Source organism: Sycon ciliatum, chromosome 8 (assembly GCF_964019385.1).
Source record: "Sycon ciliatum chromosome 8, ocSycCili1.1, whole genome shotgun sequence".
NCBI classification, from domain to species: domain Eukaryota; kingdom Metazoa; phylum Porifera; class Calcarea; order Leucosolenida; family Sycettidae; genus Sycon; species Sycon ciliatum.
Genome location: NC_088650.1, coordinates 1,339,858 through 1,362,814, shown reverse-complemented (window position 1 = coordinate 1,362,814; position 22,957 = coordinate 1,339,858). Strand labels below are relative to the sequence as shown.

The 22,957-nt window shown below is 48.3% G+C and overlaps 1 protein-coding gene across 1 annotated transcript; it reads left to right on the top strand.

Annotated features, from left to right (window-relative positions):
* Positions 1-370: 370 nt before the first annotated feature.
* LOC135822981 (uncharacterized) lies at positions 371-21,152 on the top strand. The gene is made up of 9 exons (XM_065335821.1): positions 371-436; positions 6,555-6,576; positions 11,054-13,254; positions 14,185-14,233; positions 14,882-15,241; positions 15,787-15,907; positions 16,346-16,437; positions 18,530-18,776; positions 20,358-21,152. Exons 1-9 carry the CDS (start codon positions 371-373, stop codon positions 20,380-20,382), a joined length of 3,183 nt encoding a protein of 1,060 aa, XP_065191893.1. The 3' UTR covers positions 20,383-21,152.
* Positions 21,153-22,957: the final 1,805 nt, after the last annotated feature.

The window sequence follows — 22,957 nt, the reverse complement described above, 5'->3', positions numbered from 1 at the left end:
TAACCATAGACCATTGCATCCGACAACATGGCAGCACAAACCACCACAGAAGTTGTAATCGGTTCGTTTGAATTTTTTGACAGGAGCTGCCACCGACGAACACTTCCGTCACCGTAATAAAAGGCTGCAACATCCGCTCCAGTCCGTAAAACAGGTCAGGATGTTCACACTTCAAAGCGATGGCGAATATAGTTTCTGCCTGCTTCCAGCTGTCTGGTGGCAAGGATGGTTTTCCGCGGGGAGGTATAGAAAAGCTGAAAAGCGCATCGCTAGCTTGAATTTGAGTACTCGCACTGTACAGCGCTTAGTGAAGAGTTATCACCAGCAAATCACCGACGAAGAAACTACAAATCATATCGACATCTCCAGAATGCGAGACCAATCCGGCGGACACACTCTGAAGCTCACAGACGACCTGGAAAAGGAGCTGATCAAAGTAAACACCAACTCCTGAAGGAAACTCTCGTGCAAACTACTTGCAGGGATCTCGCAGAAAAGAGCTACGCCTGCTCCAGAGTCAGTGCGACACTGGTGCAAGACGTTAGGTGCAGTACACACAGGTGCTACATCAAGCAGAAGCTATCACTGCACTACATACACCAGCCCAGCGGCTTGCGTGGGTGCTGATCAGTAAGTACGACAAGCGCAAGAGGCGATTTGAAAAACTGACAGTGATGCGGTGTTGCCTTTTTGCCTCAAACAAAGGCATTATTGCGACGAACGGGGATAACACATACAGCCACCACACGGGTACTCTCACTTAGCTTCTGAGCGGCAAGTAGACAGGCACGACAGGTGACTGGCTTTGAGCGTGAAGTGGAATAAGCTATGAAACGTGCACCATATGTCTGGATTGAATGTTTTGAGCTCATCCTCCAGCGACGATAGTGGCGAGGAGGACGTGTAACTTGCTAGGATTTTCAGCTGAGTTGCTTTCTGACATGTAAAGTATCTGATAATGTAAATATACAAATTTTCGGCAGCTATTTAATTTCGGCTATATTCGGCACCGACCCAAAACGCCTAAATTAAAACGCCGATGAAATTTTTCACAGCATCTGTCGCACTATACCATGCCCTCTACCCCACGCCAAAAATAAATCGCCGCCAAAATGTCAAAAATCGTGAAGTGCCGAAATTTTGTATATTTACAGTTTTCTGATCGTGGCATGCTTCGAATATTTGTATTTTTCGTTTTGCGACAAGAGTGAAGACAAGTGGCAATTTTAACTTGGCGGATCAAGTAGGCCATTCACACGACGTCCAAACTCATTTTTATCGTACATTTCCAAGGATATTTGCTCGCATACGATAAACTTGGACACACGCTTGCAACTGATTTTTGAACTTGGCCGGGGTCCTTGTGTTCACGATTATACTTTGCACACGAGCAAAAGTGCCGGTGTTGAAAGTGCACGCTGCAAATGTAGTGTGTGGGATATTTTTCAAACGGGAATTTAAAAATTAAAAACCCAAGCCCACGGGTATACACCCAGGTCTGCGGGCATACCTCTGCATACGCGCACACACACGCACACACACACACACACACACACACACACACGCACACACACACACACACACACACACACACACACACACACACACACACACATACACACACACATACATGTGCGCAAACATAATTGCAGACACTACCACGCCCCGTCTGTGCGTACAACGACTTAATCACGCACACACTCACCAGCAATCAACACATAGGTTTGGGGATTGCCATGACTTCAATTTGATTAAAGATATTAAATATAATAGTATTTGATGTTAGACCAGAGGGCGTACAAATGGCCGACGTGGCCAGCAACCTGCCCGCTGCATGATTATAGCCCGACGGAGGGCGCATGATTATAGCCCGACCGAGGGCGCATGATTATAGCCCGACCGAGGGCGCACGATTATAGCCCGACCGAGGGCGCACGATTATAGCCCGACCGAGGGCGCACGATTATAGCCCGACCGAGGGCGCACGATTATAGCCCGACCGAGGGCGCACGATTATAGCCCGACCGAGGGCGCACGATTATAGCCCGACCGAGGGCGCACGATTATAGCCCGACCGAGGGCGCACGATTATAGCCCGACCGAGGGCGCACGATTATAGCCCGACCGAGGGCGCACGATTATAGCCCGACCGAGGGCGCACGATTATAGCCCGACCGAGGGCGCACGATTATAGCCCGACCGAGGGCGCACGATTATAGCCCGACCGAGGGCGCACGATTATAGCCCGACCGAGGGCGCACGATTATAGCCCGACCGAGGGCGCACGATTATAGCCCGACCGAGGGCGCACGATTATAGCCCGGCCGAGGGCGCACGGTTATAGCCCGGCCGAGGGCGCACGGTTATAGCCCGACCGAGGGCGCACGGTTATAGCCCGACCGAGGGCGCACGATTGTAGCCCGACCGAGGGCGCATGATTATAGCCCGACCAAGGGCGCATGGTTATCCCGACCGAGTGGCATGATTATAGGCCAACCGAGGGCGCATGATTATAGCCCGACCGAGGGCGCACGATTATAGCCAGATCGAGGGCACATGATTATAGCCTGACCGAGGGCGCAAGAATAAGCGTATAGCCCAATTGAGGTCGCGCGAACGGCCGCCAAGGCCAGCAACCTACCTACCGAAGGCTAAAGCATTCTGCGCAACCGAGGGCGCACAACGGAAGTCGAGGCCAATAGCCTGCCCACCGAGGGCTAAAGCGTAGTACCCACCGAGGGCCAAAGTGTAGTACCCACCGAGGGCTAAAGCGTAGTACCCACCGAGGGCCAAAGCGTAGTACCCACCGAGGGCCAAAGCGTAGTATCCACCGAGGGCCAAAGCGTAGTACCCACCGAGGGCCAAAGCGTAGTACCCACCGAGGGCCAAAGCATGCTGCCCACCATGGGCCTATTATATACTGCCCGCCGAGGGCTGAATCATACTGCCTATTCAGCAAACAAACAGCCACCGAGGGCTGAATCATACTGCCTATTGAGCAAACGAACCGCCACCGAGGGCTGAATCATACTGCCTATTCAGCAAACAAACAGCCACCGAGGGCTGAATCATACTGCCTATTGAGCAAACGAACAGCCACCGAGGCCGACAACCTGCCTGCCAAGGGAAAAGCAAACTGCCCGCTAGGGCCGAAATTATACTGCCCAGCGAGGGCAAACGAACGACCATCGAGGCCAAGAACTCACACAACTGCCTGGCATTAGGCGTCACACCACACGCATACAATATGATGCCCGCTTGCACCCAAAAAAAGTGATAAACCTAGAAGGCATGGCCCCATTATGGAAGGTGTATTTGTACCCTCAGCATTATACCTATGCATAATCATATGATGCCGCCGCTACCTCATGAATTGCTCTGACCAGGGTACACGGTACCGGCTAGCAAAGCAGTATAAACTGTGGCTTTCGCAGTATTCACGAGAACTCTCTCGCCTCGTACACATCCGCATATTCTCTTCCTACACAGGCATATAACCTCATACAAGCTCGCCAAGAACGCCCACACACACACACCGACATGCACGTCGCACACACACACACACACACACACACACACGCACACCACCACCACCACCACCACCACCACCACGCACACACCACCATCACGCACACACGCTCATAAGCACGCACCAGCGTTCTCTCGACCGCCTCGCATTCATGTGACAGAAAATATATGCCCGTAGACCACCACAAGCTGCTCGCGTGAGCCCACTTACTGGCCCGATCGTCGCCAACACTGCATACAGCTTGTCGACGTAGAAAAGCACATGCCGTACCAGCGAACAGGCCATATTGCCCCGCCCTGATGGCTGCTTTCGCCTTAGCCACTCTAGCAGTAGCCACAAACTCTCACCACCTGCACTTCTGCACCCCATCCATCACTTCACACGATAGCATACGCGCCTGCCACGTGCACATCCACATAGGTACAGCACACAGCACACGTCCATATCCTCACCACTGCCATCCCTGCGGACTACGCACTCAAACTGCTCTAAGATGCTGGCGTGGGCCCACATACCAATCACTAGCACTGATACTGGCCTGGGAAAGCGCAAACGTTGGCCATCAGTTCCAGGCTAGCTCATTCTATTGGCTACTAGCCTGCCCGGTGCTGAGCCATGCATAATGCCCCTCTTGGTCGCATCTGGTGCGTATGCACGTGCAAGCTGGGGATCCAAGCCATAGAGCACTTTCCTCCTGCCCGATTTATCTTGGTGGGACGCGTGATGGTTGTTGGCGTAAACTTGCACATCATTGTCAGCGAGCCTTTGAGCACATTACGTTTGTTGGCCAAGTTTCCCCAAAAAGAGAAGGGCCCAGGTAACACCGAACGAGGCGACGATAGTAGACTGATGGTCAATCCAGGACAGGGTGGGTTGCCCACGCTATCAGCCAGCATACTGGTAGTCCTGGCGAGGCAATGTTATGTGCATAGCGTCAAGATATACCACGTCTTATCACCACACCGAGGTGCCATCTCACTCTCGGCCAGTGAGCCATAGAATTGCCGCAGGCGGCCGCCGCGCTAATGAATTGTTAATGAGGTGCTCAATGCAAACAAAACTAGACTCCAGAACAAAGCGTCAACCAGCGAGTTCATAGGCCGGTGGTGACTGTGGTGTAAATGGAAGCACAAGCCATAATGCACTGATCGGGCCTCAAAAGGGGCATGCAGGCATTTTTGTTCAACATATGCCTGACAGAAAGATTAGCACGGCAGGCACAGATACGTCGGCATGAATGCGTGCGTGCACCCGGCAACAATGACTTGCCCCCGGCGGGGCAAGGGTAGGTAGTGAGTAATGACCAACCATATCAACAGAAAGCAATTTGCTGCCGCTATTCGATGTCACCCACAGGCGACGGTGGTGTCAGAACCTGCGGGGCTGGGTGCACCAATGCACCTTGTAGTGGGCAGTCAGAATTCGGAGGCATTGAAAACTGCTCTCCGTTCGTTACGTGGATTGTCGAATGTTCCCCACGGCACGCCCGCGCAGCAGCTGGGGCGTCTCGTCCCCTCAGCGGTAGCAACAGCTGCTCTGCCAGCAGTGATCCGATGAACAAGTACCAACCCGACTGATAAATGGTCTTCCGGATGACCAGCTACGCTATCAAGTCTGCTCTGGAGACGCGGGGTGAATTCGGAACTACCCCCGAGATTTCTGATACCAGTGGCCACGATTTCTAAAGAACTGCTTCGGCCAAATTGCCAAGCACAACGTCTGCGCACCTCACGAACCGTGACATTACAATGATTCCCATGCGGTATGGCCCGCGTAGCGGATGGGCCATCTCGTCTGCCCAGCAGTAACAACCGCTGCTCTTTCAACACTGATATGACGAACATGTACGGTCCTGAACGACAACTGGGGTGGGATGACGATGATGGGCGCGGCATAACTGCTGCACTAGTAACAGGGGGAAATGTGTTGCCACTCCCATGTCAAACGCAAAGTCGCATCCGCACGGCCCAGCTGATAAATGGATAGGGCTTCGCCTGTTGCTCTGTTGCCAGAGCTGGAGCTAAATACAAGCACTATGCTGAACGTGCTGTGTACAATGGACACTTGGAAATCACTGCGACGACAACCAGCTGCAGTGAATTATTCCAGTTTGCATCTTGTCTTGAGTATCTTGGCGACTTGTGGCTTTAGTAAGTGAGTTGAGTTTGATATCTACTACTGTGATACTGGACACTGGATACTGTAAGTCTACAAATTATCAGCACGTTTTAAATTTCAGCATCCGCAGGCCAAAATCCTTTTCGGCCCCATTAAAATTCAGCCTATACAGCTTCTGCCTGTATATCCTGTCATACTGTATAATGCATGTTACAATTTCAAACAAATCCATCCTGACAACTCTCAACTCGATAGGCACATCAGGGCCAATTCCATGTCCTTTCCAAACTCTCCTATCATGCCTTGGAAACGTCACAACAACTCGATCTAGCATTCTTTGTCAGCTTCTTGCTCAAACTCAACCGATTTTCACGATTCTTACTGCTCTGAAAAGCTGAGGTCCATGCACTTTTTTATGCCCATCACGCGTTCCCCGTGCTAAAGGGAAATCCCTGATATTTTCAAAATAATACAAGGTCTGAAACCAGAAAATTCGGGATATTTTCAAAATAAAACAAGGTCTGAAACCAGAAGAAAATTCGGGCTTACCCTGTGCCGTGAGTTCCTTGTTCATCTCGTCGCCTCTAGGTTCATCTTTGTCCTGTCATCTTTGTCCTGTCATCTTTGTTCTGTCATCTTTGTCCTGTCATTTTTGTCCTGTCATGTTTGTGAGGAAAAACCAACATCTATCCTGTATATCACAGTTCATTTTACCATGGTAGTAGAAGCCACACCGACATTTATTTTGGGGGGGATTACGAGTGCTTAAATTGCGGCTTATGTTCCGGAAAATACGATACGGAACTAAGGAAGAGAGAGAGAGGGGGGGGGGGGGGGGGGAGGGAGAGAGCATGTTAAACACATATGTGTGATTTGTGCCTCTGTTTTTTTCTGATTCTCTATGAAGGAGGCCAAGCAGCTGCAGGCAGGTAAGTGACAAATCAATTCTCAAACTTCTTTTCCGCCAAAAAGTTACGAATGACCAGCTGTACAATCATGTTCTATGTGTGGCATGCATGCTAGTTTTGTACGAGTACATGTTCACCCTGCGCTAACGGCAGTAGAGCTAGGGCCGCTGCTACAGATTACAGTACAGCGGTTACCGTACGTGTACTTGACGACGAATCCAGCCTGTGTGAGCGCGCGCCAAACAGTTAGTAGTAGTAACAATACAGTGCCGGCACTGTAGTACAGTTGCAAAGGACACGTGTAGTTGTACGAGTACAGTGCACACACTGTACTGTTGCGAAGTGGGAACCCATAATGCCTTCTTCTTTACTACTTTAGTTCGGTCCAACTCACCCCTCTCTTTCACTTTGAAGAACCGCCTGGACATCCAGTTCGTTTTTTGTGATGGCTTCTGGCACAGCTGGTCGTAGCAGCTCCATTTAGGAGCACTCCGAGAAAGTTGATGGAGGCGCAAACATTGAATGCAAACTCTGCAAGACGAAGCTCGAGTTCAATGGCTCGGGTATGAGCTCAATGCGGGAAAATCTTCCCCGACGGCATGTTACTTGCTCGACGGCTGTAGCTGCCACGGATGCGAAGGTGTCCCAGGCGAAAAGCGCAGACGCAATGCGGAAGTTTCTGGGCCGTCAAAAATTTCAACGAATACTAGAATATTCGTTCGTTGACAGATTTGGTATTTGATAGAGTATTCGTTCTTGAAAACTGGGTTAGTGTGCATCACTGGTTGGAATACTATTTAGCATCCAATCCCTCACATATTCACACTCAGTCAGGGCAACAACGACTGGCTTTGGAGACAATGTGTTACTTCGAGTAAATGGTCTAGTAATGCAAGAGCTCGAAGAGCTGGCAAGCAATGCTAGGCCGCTAGCAGCAACTTGCTCATGAGCAGCAACAAACGAAGCAAATATCGAGTTGGAATGAATAGAGCTGTATGTCCCCAAGTAGTACCATTAGCAAGAAGATATGATGGCAGGGTTCTAGCCAGGTCAAAATAGTAGGGGGGGGGGGGAGGGCATGGGAAACAGTTACCCCGTAACTCATTTTGCATTTTCCGAATTTGTCTTGCCATGCAAAATTCAATGTACGGGGCAAACCCCCGACTTCACAACAGACAAATGTGCCTTTATGAACCCTCCAGTAGTGACTATCCACTACACGTATCGTTAAATGGCATCAAAAAAGCCCGAGGGTAAAATAGCAGTGTTGCAGCGAATATTCGAGTAATTGAATATCTTCGTTTTTTGGCGCTGCACAGAATATTCGAATGTGCGAGTCAGAAGTCGAATGTTCGAAATGCTACACTTTGTGTCGAACTTTCCGTACAATGGCTTAATTCGCTCATCGCAGCACGCTCGCTGCGTTCTTGCATCGTAGAATGTGCAACAGTCACTGCAATTGAGCAGCAAACGACATCGTCAACATATTGTCGCTTACCGCTAATGCTGCCCAGTTTGACTTACGTGCTATTTGTAGCTTGCACCTTCGCAAGAAATACTTATGTTCTTCTTCGTAGTTTGTAGCAGTTCCTGGTTAGTTTCGAATCGTATCAGTCCGCTTTGCTTAGTTTCGAGTCGGTAGAAATCCGTGATGTCGGATCGTAAAGCTAGCTCCGTGTGGGAGAGTTTGAGAAACTTGAGACTTCTGTTTCCGACGCAAGTCCACAAAATACTTCCTCCGCCCAAGCAAAATTTTCGCTTATCTTTACACCTTTTACTGATACATTCCAGGTTCTCAGAACGGTTTTTAGCGACTCAGAACAAGTTGAGGAGTCATTGAACATCAAAAGAAACTATCCAAGTAGAAAAATGGAAGTCGTCCTTTGTCATCAGCCGACGCAGCACTTGTTGTCGGGTAGTACTTCGCACTTTCGAGAAGCACAAATATTTCGTAGAGACACTTTTCCACGCGTTTCACCTCCTCCATGAGTACGATCGGTCGTGTTTCTTACCAGATGAAGCTGGTTCGTTGTGAGCAGCTCTGCTACCAGTGTGCTAGTGGTTACTATAATTTTTGTCACTACTGCTCTCCACGACGCCTTTGAACCAGCCAAATATTCAGCACAAAACGTTTTCCATCCGATCGCAAGGGAAATTGCTTCACTCGTATGTGGGCGAGCCTCGCTGAGTGGCTTGCTCAGCTTCAAGCTCAAGTGCATTTTTACCGTACACACATTATGTGCCGGAAACACGCTGGCTTTCGCAACATGACACCTCTGTACTCCAGTGGTACTCAGCAGCACCCACCTCAGGCACGTAGACAGGGGGGTGCTTTGGGTGCCAAAGTACCCCCCTCAAAAATTTCGACCATGGCATGGGTCTGGCTTGGCATGCATTGTATGATCAAACAACCGCGACTGCCCTCAGCCCAGACTGGGTGCATGCTACGTAGATCTGCGAGTACTGCATTGTACTACACGTGCTTGCACTTTTCCGTTGCAGTCAGTGTGCAAGTATTAGTTACTCCATGAACAAAGTGGTCTCAAATTCCTAAAATGCGCTACTTGTGGCGCATGTTGCTGCGAAGGTAGCAGGTCTGAAAACACCGACAAAATCAGCAAAGCGCTTGCCAAGGAAAGAAGGTGCGGAACTGCTTACCCTACCCCGCTGGAAGGTCGTTAGAGTGTACTTGAAAAATGCTAGCTTGCCTTCATCCCCTACCACCTGGAGGCATGGATCGCTTGAAAACGAAGGTTCTTGACCTGAATTTGAACGAGCGTCTTCTTCAGCGTATTGTTGAGCGCTGAAGGGTCTGCCTCAAACTCTGATGAAGACGTCGACCTCAGCTGCAAGTGCAGCGAAGCGGGAGGCCACAAACTAAAGCTTGGTCCGTCGACAATGCTCTGCCTCAATTTCTAGCTGATCTCTTTGCCCCTCGAGTGGACAAAATAAATTCGAAAAATCGCTCTGGGAAGCAACAATTTTAATGACGCGGAGGAAGTAGATTGTTGGAATGGCACGCTGGAGACATTCATATTAGTGTTATTATTACATCAATAATTCAAGGTGTACACCGCACTACAGTCTATTTCAAAACTATAGACGCATACCTAGGCAAAAACCGTTATGCCAGCATCTTTACCACATACAATCTGCGATCACTTTGTGCATAAATGTTTCCAAATTGGGCGTCTGTTATCTAGAAACTATATGAGAGTAATTGTGGAGCGGACCTGATCGATTATCCGAAAACTATTCTCAAAAGGCTCCAGCCAAATTTGAAATATTTCAAAAACCCTACGCGTCTATAGTTTTGAAATGGACTGTAGCATGCATACAATATACATGTACAAGATTCCTCAAAAGAACGTTATTGGAAGAATGGGCACCCCCCTTGACCATGATCCTGGCTACGCCCCTGCACCTTGACCAGTGACTGACTTCGTGTTTTTTTACCAGTTCACTCGCCTTCAACGCGCTCTACTCTAGGTGTTTCTTTACTCTTTGTCGACTTCGCCGACTTGTTTGGAACTGGCACGCTTGAACCAGCAGATTTGTGTGATGGTGAAGTGCACACGATGTAAAAATAGCTGTCGGCCACCTGTCAGTGGGCTGAAGGAGATAAGCGAAAATTTTGCCTGGGCGGAGGAAGTAGTTCATCCTGCGCATGGAACCCGAGGATGTCGTCTTCTTCCGCTCCGAAGTATATTAGGCTCTTCCTTCGATACATCGTTGACGATCCATTTTAGGAGACTCAGTGCAACATGGAATCCAAACTGAAACGAATAGATGTTCATGTACTTGCAACAAAGAGTTACATCCAGAACAGTCCAGTCTACCGAGGAGAACTTTGTATATTTTTGTCGCGGAATTCAAATCGCGTTTTCTCGACATTTTCCACAAAAGCTGTGGTCATGTCTTAGCACTCGCTGGCTCAAATAAACAAGGAAACATAGTGTGCTGAAATGGGCTCGTCTGTATGGGTAGAATAGTAGAATATTCGTTCGTACTGTGCATATTTGTTAGAATATTCGTTCGTGATTTGCTATTCTTTGCAACACTGGTAAATAGTGATTATTGGGTGAACAGGGCACATTTTAGTGCTCTTTTATTGCTTGTTTTGGATGAATTGGTGCGAAAAGTGGTACAAGCATGGTGGTACTGGTGGTACCGTGTGTGACGCCCCTGGACTCTAAAACCCAGTGCCTCAACTGTAGCAACACCATAACAGGTGTCTCCTGTCTGCCAATATTCTGGTGATGGAGTGGTTATTGTGCGGGAAGCAATGACTTTCAGACACACCGTAAAATCGGGACTCAAGCGGGCTTTCTCATAAAACGAGTGCATGCAGTGAAGATGCACTCTCACTTGTTTTGCATTCCTGTTGCCTGTACTGTATGATTTCTTGCTAGCAATACAAAAGAAACAACAAACTGTAAATGTCCCCTGCAGTTACACAACATTTTTTGATGTGTGCTGTGCTTATCGTTGTGCCCAGGAGATACTGCTGTTCTGCCAAGTATCAGTGAACTCGAAGCAGCAGAGCAGGAGGCAGCCCGGTTGGGCGGTACGACCATCATCCATTTCCTGCACGTGGTAATACTTGGTGCGGCACGCGTTGGAAAGACCAGCTTGCTGAAGGCGTTGCTTGAGAAGATGCACAATGAGAATGAACTCAGCACACCCGGCATGCGCACGTCCTACGCAACTACAAACATCTCTGATGACTGTCGATTCATCGAATGCCCAGACATGCCAGATGCTCTGAGTCGACTCTACGTCATCACCATGATGTGCAAACCATCAACTTCGAATCATCCCCAAGACAAAGAGACAACACAAGATGACAGAGAGAGAGCCCCAGCAGGAGAGGATCTTGTGGCTGGGACCCATGCAGGACCTATGGAGGACAGCAGTAGCAGCAGCAGCAGTAGCAGCAGCAGCAGCAGTAGCAGCAGCAGCAGTAGCAGCAGCAGTAGCAGCAGCAGCAGAAGCAGCAGCAACGGGCCAGCAATGCGCGAGGAAATCCACGAGACCATCACAGGATTTCTCAACGCAGACCGGGTAAAGTACATCTCTGACCGGGCCAACACACCCAACTATACCGTCATAACATTCCGCGACCTTGGAGGGCAGCAAGTCTACCAATCCGTGCAGCCCCTCTTTATGGCCAAAAACACAGCCTTCATTGCCACATACAACTCTTCTCTGGACCTTCTAGAGACCCTTCCCAAGTTCGATGAATTTCAGGTCAGCCGGGAAGAATGTATCGAGCGGGCCACTCTACCGGCCAATGCGACTCGCCTAGACCAGCTGCTCGGCTGGCTCGACATGCTGCTGCTGAATGCGAAAGCTGACAGCAGCACAGACCAGAGTGCTGCAGATGATGTGTTTGTAGTGGGGTGTCATAGTGACAGGTGGAACAAAACCGATTTGCCTGATCCTTGTAAGCTACTTCAAGAGAAGATAAAAGGTACCCCGTACCAGAACCTTGTCTGGAACGACACTTCGCACTTCAAAATCGACAACACCAGATCCACTGGAAGTGCAGCACAAGCAGATGAGCTGCAGCGATTGAGAGAGGCCATCATCGACCGCTGCCAGAAGAGCCAACGTAACATCCCTGTTCCATGGCTCCGATTCTGCATATCCATACACACGCTCAAGCAGGAGGTCACTTGGCCTTGGATTTCCTTCAAGGAGGCAAAGTTCATAGCGAAGCAAGTCAAGGCTGTTCCACATGACTGCAGTGACCCGCAAATACAGCTGCTGCTGAAGTACTGCCACGAAGCAGGCCACCTGGCGTACTTCCCAACTTTCAAGCTGAAAGACACGGTCATCCTGGAGCCCCAGTTCATCCTGGACTGTGTCAATGCCTTTGTCTACATGAAGCCTGACCGAGACATCACAGTGCACGAAGCGTGGTGCTATCGTTCTGGGTTCATGACGGAGTCCCTGGCACGCAAAGCTCTCAACAAGATGTTCGAGGGTCAGTCTTACTGCGACCATGCTAAGGCATGGCAAGCAGTCAGAGCAAGCAGTGATGGGTTCAAGCACATTTTTGAAATCCTAGAATGGCTCTCAGTCCTGGTAATTGTGCAGGATGAGAGGTCTGCTGAGCACGAGTTTATTGTACCTGCAGTCGTCCAGGACATGGGGACGGTCCCGCAGACGCCTTGTTCCTGTGCCTATGTGTCCTTGAAGCACGCAAACCGAGATGAGTTGATGCACTTTCCCGTGTTCCTGTACTGGCAATGCGTGGTGGAGGTGCTGCTTAAGTCACACAAGCGCTCGTCTGCCACGCTGTCACGGTGCAGCGTTCGCCTTCGCTGGAACAGCGATTGGCCGTGGTTGCACCTGCACTATACACGCTACGGCTTACAAGTGTACCTCGAATGCAAGGGCCGACACGGCGGTAGCGGAAAGTCTACGCTGGATGAAGTCCGGGCAATCGTGCTCACAGTGGTACGGAAGTGGGGCCTCCAGGTCGAAGTGATCAGCACATTGCCATGCCCCTGCGGAGAAACATCGGGCAAGGAGTGTTTACAGCATGGCTTATCTACGTGCCGCGCGCCAAGCTGTGCACACGCCTTGGACGCTTCCACCCTAGTGGCTGAAGACTACCCACTGTGTACACGTTCAAAGCAGGATATACAGATGATCCGTGAGCAGGCCATGTTCTGGCTGGGCCTTGACCAGGTGAGAGACTTGACCTGATTGAATTCCTGCAGCTATGCAAAAGACGTTACGTTAGTAGCGCCTGCCGCTAGCTTTAGTTCATATGTTTTTGTGGGGGGGGGGGGGGCACGAACCATGAGACAAGTTCCCCCAGGCCTTGTTGTAATTCTGTTTATCTCTGTTCAGGACGACAGTTCTTCACACATAAAGTTGCACCATGTCTCTATTTTCTTAAAACTTGCCACGTATTCCCGTCATGTTAATGAGGAGATAACCATTTTGAGCCTACTCTGACTTCAGCGATTATGGCTTGTGTGTGTGCGTGTTTGCATGCATGTGTGCTTTTGCTCGTGTGGCTTTACATGTATGTGTGTGTGTGTGTGTGTGTGTGTGTGTGTGTGTGTGCGCGCGCATGCATGTATGTGTGTGTGTGTGTGTGTGTGTGTGTGTGTGTGTGTGTGTGTGTGTGTCCCATATGGTGCAGTGGTATGTGCAGCGATTTCCAATCGATAGATTGCGGGTTCGATTCCCGACGATTATGGTCACACACGTCTTTCTTCTCTTTCTCAGACTCTTCCTGACTTTTCTTTCATTCTCCTGGGTGGTTACCAACAGCCAGTGCATGCCGGAGTATGTGGTGTGATGTGTGTGCGGGAAAAAAAAAAATGAAAAATGAAAAAGACCAAAAAAGGGATTCACTGGCCAGAAAATGTCACTCCAAATAGCTGTATGGTGTAGACCAGGCTGAATAGTGACGGTCAATTCTTCAGCCTTGCAAGCTGTTGAATGGTGTAATCCCAGCACAAGTTGCTATGGCTTCTGCCGTAGCATTGCTATCATCGCCTCCGGCGATGGGCGTCAAAGGTCAAAGGTCAAAGGTGTGTGCGGGTGTGGGCGGCTGTGGGCGTGTGCATGTGCTTGTGTGTACTTGGTCTCTTGCAATACCTGCAGGATGCATGTGGAAAGCTGTTTGACCCGAGATCGGCCTCTCTTCCTTCAGGTTAGTTGGATGCACAATACAAACAGATCTGGTACTCTGGTACCGTGTTTGCATGCCTACGTGTGGGTGTTTGCATATGCTGCACCTGCATTTAAGGTTCGACTACATCCAGCTTTGTGTCTGTCTGTGTGTCTGTGTTTGTGGGGGGGGGGGGGGGGGGGGGTCGGCTACTTGGAGTTGTGTTGTTGTACCTGCCACCTTTGTTGAATTCAGGGTTTATAATTATACTTTCTATTTGGGGTATACATACCTGTTCACCATGCTTCTGGCTAGATTAACTCTTGTGTAATCAATGGTCAGGCACGTAGCACGCATTGGGGCACAGTGGGTGCGTGCACCCCCCCCCCCCCCCCCCTAATAAGTTTGACCTAGGTTCAGCATGCACATAATGACTATGAATGACATGCACCAGCCATCCTACACATATGCAGCCATGCACCTACTTCCCTCCCCCACCCCCTAAAAGGGGGGGGGGAGGCTGCTGTGCTCCTGATGGTTCTATTGAAGCTTATATCAGATTCAATCTGATTTGGCCACCCATACTAGTAGCAAGTATTACCTTCACTGGGAGCTGGGGTAACTGCAGTTGGATCCTGGGACGGATACCCTGATGCCGTAACCCATTTTTCTACACCTTTGTTCGATCAGAAAATCCCTCTTCTGGCAATCCTCATTTACCAGCATCAGAAGGAACACTCTGCCCAGTAGCATCACAGCCAGTAGCCACCTCAGCAGCGGCAGGCTCAGGAGCAGCATCACAGCCAGCAGCCACCTCAGCAGCGGCAGGCTCAGTGGTAGCGTCACTAATAGCATCACCGGCTGTGGCATTACTAGTAGCATCACTGTTAGCAGCAGCAGCAGCCTCAGTAGCATCAGTAGCATCTCCAATAGCAGCAGCACTGGTAGCAGCAGCAGCAGTCCTTGCTGCAGTAGCACTTTCAGCAGCAGCATCACAAGTAGCACCTTCATCAGCAGCACCTGCAGCAGCAGCAGCAGCAGCGACTACAGGTATGTACCTGACTGGGTGTTCATAGTGTATTTTAGATACACATTTGACCAATATAGCACAATAATTAATGGCAGACAGTCACTTTTCCAGCACCACCACTTTGAATAGGACTAATGACTAGCTAGATCTTTGTCGGGAAAAAGGTTTTTCTCATGAATGCCCTCAGGGCCTATTTCTTAGTGGAAATGGCTGTAAACACAGCCGATACGTCATAGAATTGCTATGGGGTCGCTGTCATATTTTGTCGCCCTGAAGCGAACATCGTCCGTGGAACCGGTGGGTCGAAAATCGTAACTTGGCCAACAAACTTTGTTCATTTTGGAGGAGTGAGGGGTCCGTCCGAGTATGAAATGAACCATGTTCGTTTCAGTGGCGACAATAAACTTCTGCAACAAACCGTGTGTGCGTACCCACGTGTGTGTGTGTGTGTGTGTGTACATGTATTCGCTGCATCTGCATGTGTGTGTGTGTGTGTGCGTGTGTGTGTGCGTGCGTGTGCATGTCTCTTGGCCACTCCAATGGCACGCCGTCTGTTGCCTTGCAGCAGAAGCCTGTGCCAGTGTGGACAGTAGAAGCGGTGGTCACGGTGCTCGTGGAAGCGGTCATCACAGCGCTGGTGGAAGCGATGGTCACGACGCTGAATTCATGTCACTTGGTGCCATTGGGTTAGTGAAGGCTATCCTCGCAGGTTTATAAAAAATAGGTCAAATACGTTGCTTTGGAGCTGACCAATCAGCCGCTTTCATTAACGAAGCGTTCAGGGTAATGGAAACACTGACAACACACTGTCTGCACATTTAGTGAGGGTGTCTTTTCATCACATAATGCTGCGTCGCATTTTAAGGCTTTACTGTCCACGGGGGGGGGGGGGGGGGCAGGCACTCTACAATCAACGGGGGGGGGGGGGGGGGGGTTGCGCGCTCTACCGTGTCCATTGGAGCGAGGGGCTCTCCTGTCCACTGAGGGAGGCTCTCATGTCCACTGAGGGAGGCTCTACTGTCCACCGAGGGAGGCTCTTCTGTTACGGCCCTACCTAGAACGTGGACCTGCTTCTATTTTCTTTTTTCGTGCTGTTTTGTTCTGTATACCACTCTGCGCTGCAGTGGAAAGACACTCAATCAGATTGCCGACTGGCATGCGTTTGTTAGCTCGATTGAACCGTTCATCGGTGGAGAGGAGGAAGGCGACGAGAGAGGTTGGTTGCTTTTGGATACCGTGATTCATGTGTATTTCAATAATGCCGGGTGGTGAATATATTTTCTCCAGCAAGGACACGGCAGAGTTTTAGCCGTGTGTATGTAGCGAATTATGAGTAAACGTAGTTTGAAGTAGTTCTTGGGTCAACCTTATTCTCTGGGAGTGTAGGAGCTGTTCGATTGCAGGCGATTTTCGGAGAAAATGAGCTTGAGGCTGGTGGCCTAAATTTCCTTTGTATTTGAACATTCACAGTGACATCCAAATAATGCTGTGATTCAACCAGATGAAATTATTTTCAGAGCCAGTGAGTTCCCCTGAGCTGCTTGAATTGTTTTGCAATACCCTCTTGTCACTGTATGCACGTGTATGTGTAGACTTTGATGAGGAGGTGATGTCCTTGTACATTGTTTTTTAACCAGTGTTCCTATTGAAGTCATGTCCCCTAAGAGTGGTACTGACTCCTGAGTATTTTATTGTTTTTATTGCCACGGCTTGCCTTGGCAACCCATCAAGTGCAGCATCAGCTGCAATGGGCATACGTAACCAAGTCGACTTCACTGCTTGATGCAGGTTGTTGTCAACTTGTTGTGTGCACTGGTGTTCTACCTCTGCCGATCATGACTGGGGAACGGCTAAGCTCACCATCGCAATCATTTAACCCTTTACCGGCAGCACCATACTTGAATGAGTCGTAAACGACGCATATGACATGCATGCTAAAACCATACCTGGTATGACAGGAAGCATCAGCCCACGGGGATTTCCCGTGGCCCTCACACAGCCTAGGTATGATCCTTTCCATAGCTGAAGAGAATCTACGCGTGTCCCATTTGATTTCATTGAGAACTGCGCGATCGAAAACTTACAGAAATACACGCGCACCGACAATGCCGTCTGCCTCCGTCAAAACGTCGTCAGGTGCATTTCCTCTTTCGTAGTGAGTTCCTTTCATCCTCAGATGACTTCTCCGACGAGGACTTAGCAGACCTTCACTCTAGGACCCACGACAGATAGATAAATACTTCGTTCCACTGAGCCACCGATGCAAGCGAATTTCAAATTGCGGAGTGGAGCTCACGCCAAGTAAATTCTCACGCAAATATCGGGTGATGCACCTGGAAGAATCGGATGGTGCTTATGATGGGGAAGCCATGGAGAGTGATCCCCGTGTCGACAGTCTCCCAGAGACGGAATTTTAGGCCATCGACTTTCTACCTACCTGAGTGACGGCAGCGCAGCGCGACTTAAGCACGCCCTTACGGAGCCATCGGACAGCGATTTTGGGGTGATGCTGCTCTCAATTGTGAGCGAGGCACGGCCACTGAAGTCTGTGATGGCTATGGCGTTCGTTTCCGCTCCGAGGTCGACTTGTTTTGGCAGTATCATATTAATGTCGGAATCTGACAATTTGCATTATGTACAATTTCCCTGTTTAGACGTACAGATGACAATTTAGCAGTGTATGTGTGTGGTATGTGAAAATAATTTTTTACATGGTCAAGAAGTAGTACCAGACTTCCAAGAAAACATAACTTGCACATACAACATGTGGCCTCGTTGTGAGTTATTGGCATCCTTCTCAATCTTATGGATTTCATATACAAAATACACTTGCCGGTAAAGGGTTAAAATGTTTACGTTAAATGAAGCTGTGTAGAAGTTGGTTGCTCCCACACTGCAGCGCTATTCCCGTCGACCTGACTTGACCCGTGACTGACTCACGGTTGACTGTTTCAGTGTGGGAGCAACTAACTTTCTTATATGATTATCACCAAGGTCGCTACCACGCTTTCGTGTTAAATGAAGCTCATTGTTCTTAAATGAAGCTGGTTGTTCTTCAGTGTAGCACATGCATCCACACAATCCACACCGTCCAAATGAACACTAGGAAATTTTAGAAACGAACGTTTTCGTTCCCTTCCCTTCATGGTCTCTCACATGGAGTAAAGCAAAAATAACTAAGACAGCAATTCTATAGGAAAAGAAGTGAGGGAGATAAACATCCCGCTACAAGTGTGAAAACTGAAAAGTCAGCAGCTAAAAAACAGTGTCATTGTTCTTTTCTGCCCTTTCTTCTGGTGATGTTGTAGCAAACTGCGGTAAGGCGGCTGTGCAGCTAGTGACTCCAGAATACACAAACTACTACCCCAACGTGCTGAAGTCGTTTCATGAAAGGAATAAAGGTAACATCCGAGGCCCAGGCAAAGGAGAGAACAACCTCTTCTGTATCCTGCTGTATCTGATGCAACAACGTCCGAGCACAACCGTCCAAGAGCTGTTTAACCTGCTGACTGATAATGCCAAGCATTCCCGGCGCCATCTTTTCAGGGCAATCAAGTGAGTTGCAGGCTGAGTGTGTGTGTGTACATGTGTGTGCATGTGTGTGCATGTGTGTGTGTGTGGGGGGGGGGGGTGTGTGTGTGCACGCGTGTTTGTGTGTGTGCACGCGTGTGTGTGTGTGTGTGGCGGGGGGGGGGGGGGGAGTGGCGGGGATAGTTTAGTGATTTGCAGTGGAAGAAGGTTGAGGCATCAGATCATGTTACCATGGTTTCAGCACACCTGTGTATAAATAACACCTATGTATAAAATATCACCTGTGTTTTAAATTAAGACCCCTTCGAATAAAGACCCCCTTCGAATAAAGACCCCCTTCGAATAAAGACCCCCTTCGAATAAAGACCCCCTTCGAATAAAGGCCACCTATGTATAATGACCACCTTCATGTATAAACTATAAAGATCACCTGATGAGTGCCTGAGATGGCATGAAACTTTAAGTTGTGACTGATCAAGCCATCTGTTGTTCTGACTAGTGTGTCACGGCTCTACCTTCCCGGTATCGAGCTCTCTTGGATTTCTGCTGGAATTCACAACAGTGTGTAAAGATTACCTATGTATAATGATCACCTTCATGTATAAACTATAAAGATCACCTGTGTGCTTGAGAACGTTGGTGCGTTTCGAGATATCAAAATTTGGCAGGCAAAAGAAACAAGCCATTCAAGCTTTGCACTCGATGTCTGTTGTGACCGGTCGACAGGGAGCACAAAAGCCAGCTGAGCGCCAGCGATAACAAGCCCAAAGTGGCTTGTTTGGGTGTGACCGCGGCGGCCTTTAGACCACTTGTGTATAAAGATCCATTAATGGTAAAAATGGTCACCTGTATGTAAAGGGTACGTGTGTATACGGGTATCAGTGGTCTCTGCACCTTCGGGTTGTGGTCGGTTGGTTTGGGTTTGGGGTGGTGGGGGGATTGTTGTTCACTGAACCACAGATCTTGCTATGTTCAAGCTAAGTTGCTAAATACATGCCAATCAAAACATCTGATAATTGGCCTAATACTGTAGAACGTATAGTTTTTAACGGGTAAAGAAATTAGCATTCTCGGAATCAGGACCAATTGACAATGAAATATGTTAGTGACCCGAGTTTCAGAGTTTTAAGAAAAAGAAGATGACTACTACTGTACTGTAGTACCTGCTAAATTTCAATTGACGCGGCAAAACTTTAGCCAAAACACTACTTTCGTTTAAATCACTAAAATATCACCTGCGCTTAAATTGGACCTCGGATGGAGAGCCAAGGATTAATTTATAAAAAATAAAGGACCCAGGAACTACACGTTACGCTATAATGTCCACTAACACCACCAGTTACTAAACAATCAGCTCATGCGATAACATTGCACGACACTGACCTACGGTACTGACGTTATAATTAGCCATTTTATCATTTTACAGTAACAAGTGAACTGTTGAGCTACAAGAAAAGTTAGCCTAGTTCTATTAGAAACGTGTGTGTGTTGCTGTGCTCCGTCTCTGTCTTTCGTCCGGGTCTTTGCTCATCCATTGTGCACTGTACCATGACAATGAGAAGTTCACTCTGCCGCTGTTTGACCTGTATCGTGTTTGTTTGCCAGGAATGCGGAGTACTTGAAACAATAAGCAGGAGATGAGGCCTTGTCCAGAGATGGCAGGGGGGGGGGGCAAGCGTCTGCTCTCCGACCCCCAGCCGCTCAGTGCCTCGGCCGGATCGGATTAGCAGCCTGGCCGCCCTCCGGGCAGCGTCGTGGAGCCTGATGTCTTTTGACCGGAGCGTTCGTCCTAGGCATCATGGGCGCTGTGTGTTTTCATTGCCAGTTGGCATGTGTTGCTGTGATCAGCTCGTGTCATTTTCCTTCATTATGAATTTACACATAGCAGTGATGTTTCTAATGTCTTGAAGTACACTAGAAACTCACATGCTATTTTACTTTGAATTGCAGTTAGTAAATTTTGAAAATAATAAACTATCAATTTTCAATCCATGTCAGACAATCAGGGAAGTTTTTGAAGCTCCTCTCATTCCCGCCATTAATGTAATTAGAATATTAAAATTTCAAGACACGCTTGCGTGAGCCTTTACTGAAACTTGACTAACGATATTGAGATCACCATGTCTCTGTGCGTTGAGCCAATCCACATTGATTTCATAGAAGCCTAACCTATATCTTTGCAGACTTGATTTTTGTATCCATATTCAAGACTGAAGATCTCACCAGAACTTAGTAGTAGAAAGCGGTGAATGCGTTGAAATAGGCTGGGAAATTCTCAGTTCTATGCTAGTAAATACAAATGACATTGCCTTACTCTTTTTGCTGTCATCGGCTCACTGCTGATGAGATATAACAAGGTGGAAACAGCTGGCTGTCTGAGATTTGAGTATGTTTTGTTTGTTTAAATTGTTGACCACCTCCCTTTGGTGTCCCAGCAGCTGAGACTGCTGTTATCACCACCATGTCTTCACCCATCCACCTCCCTTTGGTGTCCCAGCAGCTGAGACTGCTGTTATCACCACCATGTCTTCACCCATCCACCTCCCTTTGGTGTCCCAGCAGCTGAGACTGCTGTTATCACCACCATGTCTTCACCCATCCACCTCCCTTTGGTGTCCCAGCAGCTGAGACTGCTGTTATCACCACCATGTCTTCACCCATCCACCTCCCTTTGGTGTCCCAGCAGCTGAGGCTGCTGTTATCACCACCATGTCTTCACCCATCCACCTCCAATTCTAATTGCAACGCTTTACTATTTTAAAAACACTCAATCACTGTGTGACGTCATTGTTGATGTTCCCAGCTATCATTGCTGTACTCTTCTCTGGCCCCTGTGTCTGTTGCAGCCATGATCACTGCATGCTGCCCCTTACCACCATTTTCAGCCTAGCATCTGATACTGATACTAGGCTCGAGATGGATTTACATGTACATCACACGTACAATGGCAAGAGAATCTGATACAATGACGTAGACCAGGGTTACCAGCGTTACCAAGGGTACTAGGACTAAAGGGACCGGCACTTAATTTTTTGCTCACTACCCGCCAAATCTTTTCCTTTCACGTGTAAGAGACGTCCGCGTACCTCGCTACCTTTCACGTCAAGCAATCGGGTGGAGTCCAAACTAAATCGATGATGCCACACCAAAGGGTAACTGCGAATTAGTTTTGCCAATGTTCCTGTTCTTGGTAGGCATGGGTAGTAGTAGTATTTATTATTTGTTGGGACTCCCCTAGTCAAATAATAAATACTACTACTACATGGGCGGGTGATGCTAGTTATTTGCTGCGATAATGCTAAAGGCAATGCTCATAATATGAAGATATAATGCCACATAATGCTCACACTGCTCCAAAAATGCCAGTTTGAAAGTTGGAAAAGTCGATTTAAGAAGGCCGTCTTGAATCAAAGCCAAAGCGTAGAAGAAGAAAAAACTTAAACAGCAGTGAGCATGTTGTCTGAAACAATCCACTGCACTGCACTGAGAAGGTTGATTTGCAACGTCAAGTCTCCGGACGTCCGGCTTCAGATGCACGATTTTCGGAACTGGACCTAGCCAGCTTCATGCATGACACCATTGTCGACCGGCAATTATGCTTGTAATGCCAATTTTGCGTGCGAAATGGTGTTTTAATGCCAGCATTATGCAACCTAGAAAAAAGGGACTATAATGCCAGCCATAATGCTAGCATTACCCGCCCATGCCTAGTTCTTGGAGATGGCAATGTTGCGTGACTAAAAGTTGTTGATTCTTCCCGCAATGAATTATATACTCAGAACGCTATCGTGTTTCCATGGTATACTAAAACACAATAGCAAATGAGTTTGTGTCCATGGAATACTAAAACACAATAGCAAATGAATTTGTGCCCATGGAATACTAAAACACAATAGCAAATGAGTTTGTGTCCATGGTATACTAAAACACAGTAGCAAATGAGTTTGTGTCCATGGAATACTAAAACACAATAGCAAATGAGTTTGTGTCCATGGAATACTAAAACACAATAGCAAATGAGTTTGTGTCCATGGAATACTAAAACACAATAGCAAATGAGTTTGTGTCCATGGAATACTAAAACATAGTAGCAAATGAGTTTGTGTCCATGGAATACTAAAACACAACAGCAAATGAGTTTGTGTCCATGGTATACTAAAACACAGTAGCAAATGAGTTTGTGTCCATGGAATACTAAAACACAA

Excerpts from the sequence above, each read along its gene's own strand:
- LOC135822981 (XM_065335821.1), top strand. The coding sequence starts at position 371 with ATGCGAGACCAATCCGGCGGACACACTCTGAAGCTCACAGACGACCTG. Across the intron at positions 16,438-18,529 it reads GGAGGAAGGCGACGAGAGAG|CAAACTGCGGTAAGGCGGCT; the intron begins GTTGGTTGCTTT and ends GTGATGTTGTAG. Across the intron at positions 18,777-20,357 it reads CATCTTTTCAGGGCAATCAA|GAATGCGGAGTACTTGAAAC; the intron begins GTGAGTTGCAGG and ends TTTGTTTGCCAG.